We start from the raw sequence: 11,911 nt of genomic DNA, 5'->3' as shown, positions 1-11,911 counted from the left end.
GAATGTATACAAAACTCTGGGTGAGAGCCAATGGAGCACAAACAGACAGCTCTGTGCACAAAGTGGGGTTTCTCCTTTCTCTCCTTCCCACTATAGGTCACCGTGTGACCCCAATTCCAAATTGTTGGGCAGACTCTCCACAGCAGTTCCCTTGCACAAGGAGCTTTCCATTACACAAGCAGGCAGACATCACTGAATGTTGCCTACTAAATCTAACTGCTGAACATAAAATGTAGATTTTTTTTAAAAAAAGATCATATATGTGGGTGGATATGGGTGTGTGAGTGAGAGAACTGAATCAGTCCCTGCCCCAGTTATTTCCAACTCTGTTTTCACATATTCCACTACAAGATTCCAACTATTTCATGTCATAAACTCTTAGCATTATTGTCAGTTTAATGATCCCCAGCTGTACTCAAAATTCCCAACTAATGCTGCAACCCTAACCTCACTTACCTGGGAGTAAGCCTCATTGAATCCAATACAGATTATTTCTGAGTAGACACAGACAACATTGCACTGTAGATCTTCCTTCCTGGGTTTGTGATTTACCTTCCCAGCTTTTTTTTTTTTTTAAAAAAATGGTTTTTATTGAAGTTTTTTTGTGTTACAAAACAAACAGATGAAGAGGGAAAGATACATCTGTTGTCTACACTTTCAACTGAATACAAAATTCTTGCTAAGTTGACATATAGAAAACCTCTGAATCTGTTGTGGTTGTTGGTATCCGTCTGTCACAAGAGACAATGGAGTGCACCTCTGGACGTGAATTCAAACCACTGCGTTAGCAGCATCAAAGTGACCTCCCTGGGGTGCAAGCTTGGTCAGTGTGTATGAAGGTCCTGGGCTGCCCAGACAACAAAACCCACTCTCAGCCTCACTGATATGGTCCAAATGAAAGGAAAGCCATATGTTTGACACCAGCTTGGTTGCTGGAGTTGCCAGAAGGAAGTGTACAAGGTGCCATCCAACTGTCTTAGGGACTCCACTCCGGATTTGTGTACGGTTTGCTCCTTAGCCTTTTCTTCTTCTGCAAATATCCTTGAAGGCAGTGGAGGTTTAGGATCAGTGTTTTCCTTCTCCAAGGTGGGCTCCCTTCCCAGGTTGACGAGCCCCATCTGCTCTGCACTTCCCCTCTGCAGCACATGCAGAAACTGCCTTCTTAACCGTTAGACCCACTATTGGTCTCATCCCCTCAATCCTCCAGAGCCTGTCTTTGCATGCAGAGGAAGTCCCTAACTCACCGAGGGTTTGAGACCCACTGGCTACCCTCATCTGGTTTAGTTAGCCAGTCGAAGCCATTTCCCAGGGTGTGGCCACTGTCGCATGCTGGCAGCTACTGGGAGCCACAGGTGAGAGTTGAGTGCAGGGTGGGGGCAAATGGTGGATGAACTATCCCAGAAGGAGCACAAGTTGTCCCCCACCAGAGGTATTACCCGCTCCTCTAACACCCCAATTTGTTGGGGTACTGTCTGGTTATCTACAATAAAATAATTAATGGCTGAAATCACCATGAACCAATATTTCCAGCAGTTCCATAATATGCACATTTCAATTGTGGGGGTAGTGAGCAGATTGGCAACCCAAAACTTCAGAAGGGGTCATCAGACTTGTGGTGGTCAGTGATACACAACTGGCAGGATGTGTTCAGTTTGGTGGGGTGTGCTTGCAAGCTGCCCAGGCCTCATTACACACAAGTGCAATGGATGTTTGGGTTCTGGAAAACCAAATGTAGGAACATAGAAAGCAGCCTCAGACTAAGTCAGATGTTTGGTCCATCTTACTCAGTTTTGTCCACATTGATAGGTGGCACTTCCCTTGGGTTGCAGGAAGGAATCTTTACCAGCCCTATCTGGAGATGCTAAATCTGGGACCTTCTGCACATGAAGCATGTACTCTACCACTTGCCTTGCCTTCTTGGGGTTTCATCTGACTAAGTTTTACTCAAAGTAGAACCATAGAATTGTAGAGTTGGAAGGGACCATGAGGATCACCTAGTCCAACCCCCTGCAATGCAGGACTGTTTCACACAACATGGGCTTCAAACCCAGGACCCTGAGATTCTCTACCAACTGAGCTATCGATCTCATTGAAATGAATGGATCTAGCTTAATCATGTTCATTCATTTCAATTTCTCCTCTGAAGAGAACTAGCATTGGATACAGCCCTTGCTTCCCTCTTGGTTCAGGAGAAGAACCAAGTTTGCAACAGGGCAAGAGGAATCATAAGGATCAGCTGAGTCTTGCACAACATTTATGCTTAAGTTCCACCTGGCCATTTCTCATTTGAGTCTTGTTCTTCTTGTTGAGCCACAACTTAGTCCTTCTTCCAAATTTGATTGGAACTCTGCAAGCAGTGGCAAAATCCACCACTCCCTTTGCAACCTTCTCCAGTGGCTAATTAACTGCTATTGATGGGGCAGTTGCCATTAAGGAGGTGGCACAGATCCCCTGTCACCTGCTTTTTGTGAGCCTGTGGCATATTTGGCATCTTGAGAAACTGACCTCAGTTCTCCCTTTCTCGGTCGCTACCTGTGAAAGAAGCTTTCCCAAAGTGGAAATGGATGCCTATCTACTGTGCCAAGGCTGCCTTGTTTTTCTGGTTTGTTTATTTGTTTGTTTGTTTGTTTGTTTGTTTGTTTGTTTGTTTTCAAATGCCATCCTGTATTTCCACTCAAAGTGCATAAGTCACCGCATCATAATAGGTTAATACAGAAGGGCCATGGATTATGTGAAGATTATGAAGAGAGTTATTAGTTAAAGATAATTAAAAGTAATAGAGAAATTAAGAAATGTAGATTAAGTGATAAAGATTGAAAAATCTTCAGATGCGGTTGATGGAAGTCCAAAACATTGTATAAGATAAGAAAGTATGTTGTATGATTTTTGGAAATTATTTGTAAAAATCAATTAAAAATTATTTTTTAAAAAATAGCAGAAGGGCTATAGCTCAGTGGCAGAGCATCTGCTTTGCATACAGAAGGTCCCAAGTTCTATCCCTGGCATGCTGCAAAAGATTCTGGGTCTGAAACCCTGGAAAGCTTCTGCCAGTCAGCATAGACATTACTGAGCTACCAGTGGGTTTGACTCAGTATAAGGCTATATTCCTATATTCCTATGAAAGGGGCCATAGCTCAGTGGTTCTGCACATGCATAGCATGAAATACATCCCAAATTCAAGCCTTGGCATCTCTAGAGTTGGGAATGTCCCCAAGTCTGAAATCCTGGAGAGCCTTCTGCTATGTACAACCCTGTGCTAAATAGGCCAAGGGTCTGAATTGGTATAAGGCAGCTTCCTATGTTACAGGAAGTTGTCTGATAATGGTCTGCTGGGCCATGTAGCCCAGAACTGTCCAAAGTGAATGGCAGTGGTTCTCCATGCCCTCAGAAAGGAGTCATTCAATTCCAGCTGTGCATGGAGCTGCTGGGAACTGAAGCTGGGATCTTCTGTGTGCCAAAGTGCACTACACAGAGTTGTATCATAATCACGAGGATTACACTGCCAGCCTTAACCCACTTGCTAGGCAGGAAGTTTCCCTGTCTTTATTCAAAGCATTTATGTACCACTTTCCATCATGAACAATCCCAAAGGAAAACAAACAATACTAAATAATACATAAAGCAATTAAAAATGATATATTTTGAAAATGGTATATTACGGTTTTCCCAGTAGTACTGTATGGAATTGAGAGCTGGACCATAAAGAAGGCTGATCGCTGAAGAATTGATGCTTTTGAATTATGGTGCTGGAGGAGACTCTTGAGAGTCCCATGGACTGCAAGAAGGTCAAACCAACCCATTCTGAAGGAAATCAGCCCTGAGTGCTCACTGGAAGGACAGATCGTGAAGCTGAGACTCCAATATTTTGGCCACCTCATGAGAAGAGAAGACTCCCTGGAAAAGACCCTGATGTTGGGAAAGATGGAGGGCACAAGGAGAAGGAGACGACAGAGGACGAGATGGTTGGACAGTGTTCTCAAAGCCAGAAACATGAGTCTGACCAAACTGCGGGGGGCAGTGGAAGATAAGAGTGCCTGGCGTGCTCTGGTCCATGGGGTCACGAAGAGTTGGGCACGACTAAACGACTAAACAACAACAACAAGTGAGTCAGACAATTGGTCTATCTAGCTCAGAATTGTCTATACTGACTGGCAGCAGCTCTTCATGGTTTTGGGCAGGAGGCACTTCCCCCCATACCTGGAGGTGCTGCGGATTGAACCTGGGGCCTTCTGCATGTAAATCAGATGTTCTATCACTGAGCTACAACCCTTCCTCTAATTTGCTTAGTTATTTCATTTGTAGATTATTACCCATGAAACATCCTGAAGCGATTTGACAATAAAACAGATAAATCAAAACTCGTAAAATAGGATTTCCCTCGCTTACTAGCCACATAAATTCCAGACCCACTAAAACACCCTTACCTCAATAGGTACATCTGTCATACTCTGATGAGACCTGTTAAAATCAATGGACTTAAGTCTATTGATTTTAATGGGTTTAACACAGAATATGATTTAGTTGGATATCGCCCAAAGTTCTGTAGTCCTGTGATTTCCCTGGAAAGGGAAATCTCAGTGGAGCCATGAAGTTCATTGTGTAACCTTAGGAACATAGGAAGAACATAGGAAGACTGCTAGATCAGGCCAAAGTCCCACCAAGTCCAACATCCTGCTCTCACAATGCTCAACCTGATTCCCGTGGGGAGCCCACCAGCAGGAACTGTGTGCTGTGGTACTCTTCCCCCCTTGTGCATCCTGGCCAAGTAGTATTCAGAGGCATACTGCCTCCAATAGTGGCAGGAGAACTTAACCATCATGTCTAATAGACGTTGATAGCCATTTCCCCCTCCACTGATTTGTCTAAGCTTTTAAAGTCAATACTATCCCTTGGGGGAGCAAATTCCATGGACTATGTCCTTTTGTTCATTCCAGGAGCTAGTATTACGAGAGATGACTATCCACTTTCTCCACACTGCAGAATTTTATATGCCCCTATCATGTCCCCACTTACCTTCTTTTTCTAGAATAAGAAGTTGTAACCATTCCTCATGGGGGAGTTGCTCCAGCCTCTTGATCATTTTCTGAACCTTCTCCAGCTCTACAGTATCTTGGTTGAGATGCAGCAACCTGAACTGTACACAGTATTTGGAGGGATATACCCAGCCTCATATAACCAACAGGTTTAATTAACACATGAAGGGGTTACAACCATAAAGTAAGCTGCCCTGCCAAGCTTAGTTAGATCACGTCCCCCTCACTTGGGATGAACAGCTACCAAATTCTTTGTTCTCCCGCTTCCCACCATGTGACCCCTACCAGAAAACACTGGCTCTTCTGCGCCATGAGGTATATGTTCCCTCTAAGAATGGTTGTCCAACTGCACCGGCACCTTCTAGTGCCTGCATTTCCTGGAACTTGGAGGTAATTTGACACCCCCCCCATGTTATTCCACAGGTGAGTCTGCTGCCCCAAGTGCGGCAGGAACCTTGTCTACGTGTCCTTCACATCTTCTGCTGCATATGGGACTGGCATGGCTCCTTCTGAGATGCTGGAGGTGTCTGAGGTAGCACTGGAGTTGGGATTTGAGGGTATTTAGGTAAACTGCGGGAGGCAGTGGAAGACAGGAGTGCCTGGCATGCTCTGGTCCATGGGGCCACGAAGAGTTGGACATGACTAAATGACTAAACAACAACAACAACAGGTAAAGAGGAGTAATCCTGACTTGAGTCTGGATTAGGCATGACAATCAGTTACTGATCCATAAGTGTACCTGTCCTCTTATTCCATGACTGTTAAGCTTATTGAGGAACCGAGGAACCTTCTCTCTCTCGCGCTCTCTCTCTCTCACACACACACACACAGCCTAACCTACCTCATTGGGTTGTTGAGCTGATGAAATGTAGGGGGTGGCTGTGTATGCTGCCCTGAGTTCCTTGAAGGAAGGATTCCAGATATGGTGCTATTGCTAGGAAGATGTGCCTTCAATGTACCTTCAAGTCCACAGGAGTAAACGTAAGAGAAAATAATGTGCTTCTCTCTAGAAAAGGGGCACTTTGAGAAAGAACATCAGATCAAAAAAGAAATCTTAAACCCAACTGTGATTTTTTATTTTTATTTTAAATGACGTAAGGGAAAATAAGTTTGCAAACATAAATTAGAAGTGGTTCACCCAGTAGAGTCAAGCACAAGTTTCCCTGAAGCAGGTTTACTGCTTCTTAACTGGAGAAGAGTGAGTCAGCAAGTGGTGTACGTGTACCATGCTCAGGTCTCTGGTCAGAAAGAAGCTATGAATCTTCCCCTCTCGCTCTGCTGGGATGCTGGCATTTCAATCCCCCGCCTTCCTGCACTGGGCAAGCCACTTATGTTTTTAATCCAACAGATGCAATTAAAATTATCAGCTCAGCAAATTATTAAGTGGCAGGAACTTGATTCAAGATTCATACAGAGCAGCAGAAATCCAAGAATCAAATAAGCGTTACACGTGAGGAGCAAAAGAAAGGAAGATTGAAAATTCCAAATTTCAATCCACACGGATAATTATATTTTATAAACACAAGTTATAATATTCTGTGCTATAAGCAAGAGTTATTAAAATTATCTACTATCAAATCTGCGAAACATCTGTGAGTGCTTCAAAAGATTATTGAGTCCAAGCCCTTCTTGATTAGTATCAGTCCTTGACAATTTAAACACAAATGGGACAAATGGCATTGGAACCTGGAAAATGCATCATCAGTGTGAGAGATGGAGAACAGATGAAAAGCAAGTATATATTCCAAACTGGAAAAGATAACTCTAATCTTAAAAATAAATAAATGCTGGTGTTCAAAATTTTGGATTTTTAGACACAGGTATCCATATTCAAATGTGAGTGAGAATTCAAAATAAAATCAGTTTAATTTTAAGTCATTGTCTTCTTTCCTTTCTTTCCTTATTTTTTTATTATTTTTTGCTTCACACTGATTTATTTCTATAAATGCTGGTTGGGAGTGAAATGCTGGTTTCTCCCTGCATGTCCCCCATGTCACCTCCTATCTCCCGATGCTGTAATAAAAGGGTGGAGAACCTTTTCCAGTCTGGGGGCCACATTCCCATCTTGGTCACTTTTCGAGGGCCACATCCCAATGGTGGGTGGGGCCAGATGCAAAAGTGGGCAGAAACGGAGAAATGTATTTTTTAAAAAAATTATAGAAATATTCAAAGTTTTTTTTCAATAATATAAATATACAATGGTGTCCTAAATGTAAAGAAATGTTACCGTTATACAGTAGGCTAGTTTCTACATACAGGCTCACATACCAATCTCTGTCCTCCATCCAGACATGAAAGAGGCATCAAGAAGAGTTCAAGGACATATTCCAACCAGGCAAAAAACACCCAAGGTGTGAAGCAAGGCCACAGAGGGGTGGGGCTTGGGGAGTTTTGTGAAGCATGGAGGACCGCATTTGACCCACAAGTCTGAGGTTCCCCATCCATGCTGCAGTATACCTGTGGTTTCTGAATGCTGATCACACAACAAGGTAGCATAAGCTAGAGAACAAGGGAGTCAAAGTGGGGGAAGGTTTATAAAGACAGAACAAAAGAAAATGTTCGATAAAATGCAAATAACAAGTCCCACAGGATATTTTATGTATGCATTGCATTTCAATCACACCTTCGTTCTGTGATGGAACTCACAGGTGGGGTCCCCAGGTTGTCTCTCCTGCAGGTACAGGCAAGACCCAGGTGGGCTTTGATGCGGCAAGTCAACTGCATCATGCATCATCCCCATGTGTGCTGAAAGTCTCTGGTTCAGGGCCACCACCCTTCTTTCTCCAAAGCCAGCAATCAAAGATGGGGACCAGTGGCTAACCTGATCCAAAACACCCACCCACCCCACTCACACATGAAAACAAAGACCACCACAGCCAACCACAAATGAACAACCACACCCTAGGCAAACCCCAACCTCTCTCACCACCAAAGGAACACAAGTGAACAGCAAAGAACCTGCACAAGCAACGCTGACACCAAAGCCTACATATATTAAGTAAAATAGAAACATCATCACCTGACCCCCACCCAGCCAGCCTCCTCCCCACCTCTTTCACCCTTTTCTTCCTAATGTCTCAACAAATGAAACTGATTTGTAAAAATGTTACATGGGGGGGGGGGGACAAGAGAGAGAGATTGCCCATAGTTTTGTAAATCAAGAAAATCTTTAATAAAAATACATTAAAAAAAGAAGAGGTGGGGACCAACTTTTCCTCACTAAAGCTTGAATCTGGGCCCCAAAATAAATAATTTGTCAGTTTAATTTGGTTTCTCTGGTTTGTGAACCATGAGCGTTACAATGGGTCATTGAGCCCACTGGCAGGAGCCAGAGGCACACCCAATGTCAAGACGCCCTGCCGCCTCGTCATCAAAGTCAGAGGAGACTTGGGGACAGTCACGTTCGTAAGGAAAGTGATCCGGAGTCAGCAAAATGCTCTCCCTTCAGGTAAGAGTCGGGTTTCTTCTAGGGCTCTTCCTTCTCTGTGCTAAGCACTTATTGAATTTTGCTGCAGGGTAACCTAAGAATGCCTATGGAGCGATTAATTTTGCAGATCAGCGGGAACGTGCATTTTAAAACGGGGATTTTGGTAATAAATAATTATATCCTGTTGGAGTGGGGAGTGCTGCCTGCTGCAGATTACAGCAGCTCCATCTCGTTCTCCTCCCACTCAGTTCTCCATATTGCCCCCGCCACACACACACACCACACAACTTTCAATCAGCATTGCATGATCACTGAGCATGCCCAGTCCTCATTTTGCTGTTTTAGTCCCACCACCCCATCAAGAATGTGTTTTCTCCCCTTTTTAAATTTAGGCGTTCCCTGAGCCTGCTCCCACCTCCTCCCTTATGTGTGAAATGAGCTTCCTTTGGCTACATAAGGACCAGCGCTTGTGGGCTTTTATTGGGGCATCTATCTGGCCACCGTGAGAACAAAATATAGAACTAGATGGGTTCCCTTTGGGAAAACTCTGTTTTAATTGTTGGTATTTTAATTCTTGTTTTTAACTGGTTGTTTTTATCACTTTTATAATGTTTATAATGCATTTTATAATGTTGTTTTAAAATGTTGTAAGCCATCTCAAATCCCAGTTTAGGAGAAAGGCGGGATAGAAACACACTAAATAATAATAATCTAACAGACAGACTCTTCTCAGCTCCGGAAGTTCCTCCTTCTTGTTTTGTAGTTCCCTGTTGCACATAAAGATCATTTTATTGATAACGAAGAGGGTGTGCTTCATTCTCCCAGCAGATCAGAGGTCCAGTTGCTCTCAGTTTTCTACAGCAGAGGGGATTAGGGCAAAATAGTAACTTCTGACTCCACTTTGTTCCAGTTGCCTTGTTCCACCCCTTCAGGGTAAAGCAGCTGGTGGGTCAGTATAATCAACCTTGCTATCCACCTATGTACAAAGGGGAAAGGAAGGTGTTTCCTTCTGTTTTCCTCATGAGATTCTTTTTCACACCCAAACTGTGACTGTCATGCTAGATCAAGTTGCCTGGGTGCATCTTTCTACTGCGCCTGGAGGCAACACTCCAGGTGACTCATGTTCTTATTTTCCCAGGAAGATACACCCAATTTGTTAAACACATGGATTTGAAGGTTGTGCAAAGACCTGGAGGGGCTAAGTGAGCTAAACAAACTGACAAGCAGCAGCTCACTTAGGAGGAACTGACCCTTTTAAAGATGGATAAGAACACTATTTGCTTTAGTGACCACTACTTGTTGTTTTGCAAAGGCCAAATTGCCAAAGTATAACTCTGGTCCACCAGGTATTTCGACCTAGAAAAGTAGCAGTGGACCTCCAACCTATGGACCCCATTTGACCCACCAGACCATTTTGGCTCAGGCACACCCACCTGCCTTATGCCTGATATATGGGGCAGGTTGCGGCTTTCAAAGATACAACATCAAGAGGGGGACACATGAAGATGTGGCTGAGCCCAAAATGGTCTTGCACCTGCAGTTCCTGAGGAACAGCTGCACAAGGCTTGCAAAGCACGGTGCATGGGGCTTTGCAAGATCACTGGGACTGGCAAAGCACAATGCCTTTGGCCACGCAGGTTGATTTCAAACACCATAGGCAAAAACAGGTTGCCTGATTCTGTGTTGCTATCAGGTGATTGGCTGGTGTGTGGAAGATAAGGACCATCCAGTTACCACCCCTAGCCTAGATGAAAGCCCAGGGGCAGCAGCAGCACCCAGGTGCCCCATCACCCTGGCATGAGAATATGAACTTAGGAAGCTGCCTCGATATAAGTCAGAACCATTGGTTTATCTAGCTCAATATTTTCTGCACTGACTGGCAGTAGCTCTCCAGTGTTCCAGGCAAGCCTTTTTCCCACCCTCACCTGGAGATGACAGTGATTAAGCCATCCACTATTATATGCAGAAGCTGCCTCAATATAAGTCAGAACCATTGGTCTCCACTATTATAACAGTGTCCCCCAAAGTAGCCCTCATCCAGTCCATCCCCAAGGCCAGTCACCTGTCTACCACATCCACTGCCACACATGCCAGTGTAAAGAATAAATGGGGTTGCATGCCATCTGCATATTGATGACAATGAAGTCCAAATCCCCAGATGACCCCGCTCAGCATGTAGATGTTAAACACCATGGGAATAAAACTGACCCCTGTGGCTCCTCACATTGGAGGAGGAAGAGTAGCATCCCCCCCCCCTCCACAAGCACCACCTTCTGGAGACAGCGATGCAAGCAGTACCGGAACCACTCCTAGCTCAGATTACCCCATCTTGGTTAGCTGGTTTACTGGTTACAGAATTAACCCTTAAGTTACAAACAGGGTGATCTCTGCTGTTGCACTTCCAACACATACATGATCCGAGCTTGCAGGGCTTCAATCAAGGCCATCCCACTCATTCCTGTTTCATTTATTTCCTTTTCCAGCTCTTGTCACCCTAGCCTCAAGTTGAGAAAATGAACTGGGCTTCATTCCAAGAACTTGTGAGTGGTGTGAACAAGTATTCCACAGGTCTGGGGCGTGTGTGGCTCACGGTGGTCTTCATCTTCCGTTTCCTTGTCTACTCAGTGGCAGCTGAGCATGTCTGGTCCGATGACCAGCAGGACTTTATGTGCAACACACGTCAGCCTGGCTGCACCAATGTCTGCTATAACCAGTCCTTTCCCATCTCTCACATACGTTTCTGGGCCTTCCAGCTTATCCTGGTGACATGCCCTTCTCTTTTCGTCCTCATGCATGTGGCCTATCAGGAAACCAAGGAGCAGAAGTGCCTGGAAGGGGCAAGAGAACACTTCCATCCACAGTACCCCAACCCTGGGAAGAAGTGTGGAGGCCTATGGTGGACCTACCTACTCAGCCTCCTCGCCAAGGCAACTGTGGATCTCACCTTCCTCTACATCTTCCACTGCCTATATCCCAACTTTGATCTTCCAAGGGTGGTGAAGTGTGCTGTGGTTCCCTGTCCCAACGTGGTTGACTGTTTCATTGCTCGGCCTACGGAGAAGAAGCTCTTCACTTATTTCATGGTAGCCACTGCCATGCTATGTGTTATTCTCAACTTCTGTGAGATGGCCTACCTTGTAAGCAAGAGTTGCAAGAAGCCTGCAGCATCAGCAAACCTGAGACAGAAGCTCACATTACATTTCAATAACACAGGAAAACCAGTCCCATTAACAAGTCAATGAGACTAATTGGATTTGTATCAAGAGTGGGGAATCCTCACTGCTGGATTAAGTCATTTAGAGGCTCTAAACACTGAAAATATTATGGTGTGTGGGGGTCTCCCCCTCGTACTTCAAAATAAAGTCTTATTTTTCAAAACTAAGACAGCTTCTTTCTAGATTTTTCTAACTACAAAAATTCTGGAAAATTTTACAAACGCTGACTCCACAAA

The 11,911-nt window shown here is 44.4% G+C and overlaps 1 protein-coding gene and 1 long non-coding RNA gene across 2 annotated transcripts; one reads left to right on the top strand and one right to left on the bottom strand.

The window, feature by feature from the left end:
- Positions 1 to 249: 249 nt before the first annotated feature.
- On the bottom strand, positions 250 to 668 carry LOC307221065. Its single transcript, XR_013841306.1, has 2 exons — positions 337 to 668; positions 250 to 305 (listed from the first exon to the last, which is right to left on the bottom strand). It is a non-coding gene; the product is annotated as an uncharacterized lncRNA (long non-coding RNA).
- A 7,662-nt stretch (positions 669 to 8,330) lies between these two features.
- Positions 8,331 to 11,702, top strand: LOC307221855 (gap junction beta-4 protein-like; the record flags this gene model as incomplete). Its single annotated transcript, XM_079986574.1, has 2 exons — positions 8,331 to 8,481; positions 10,944 to 11,702. Exon 2 carries the CDS (start codon positions 10,974 to 10,976, stop codon positions 11,700 to 11,702), a length of 729 nt encoding a protein of 242 aa, XP_079842700.1. The 5' UTR covers positions 8,331 to 8,481; positions 10,944 to 10,973.
- Between the last annotated feature and the right edge of the window lie 209 nt (positions 11,703 to 11,911).

The sequence above is a fragment of the Podarcis cretensis genome, assembly GCF_951804945.1.
Source record: "Podarcis cretensis genome assembly, chromosome: 8".
In the NCBI taxonomy this organism is placed as follows: Eukaryota; Metazoa; Chordata; class Lepidosauria; order Squamata; family Lacertidae; genus Podarcis; species Podarcis cretensis.
This window is presented reverse-complemented; position numbering and strand designations above follow the sequence as displayed.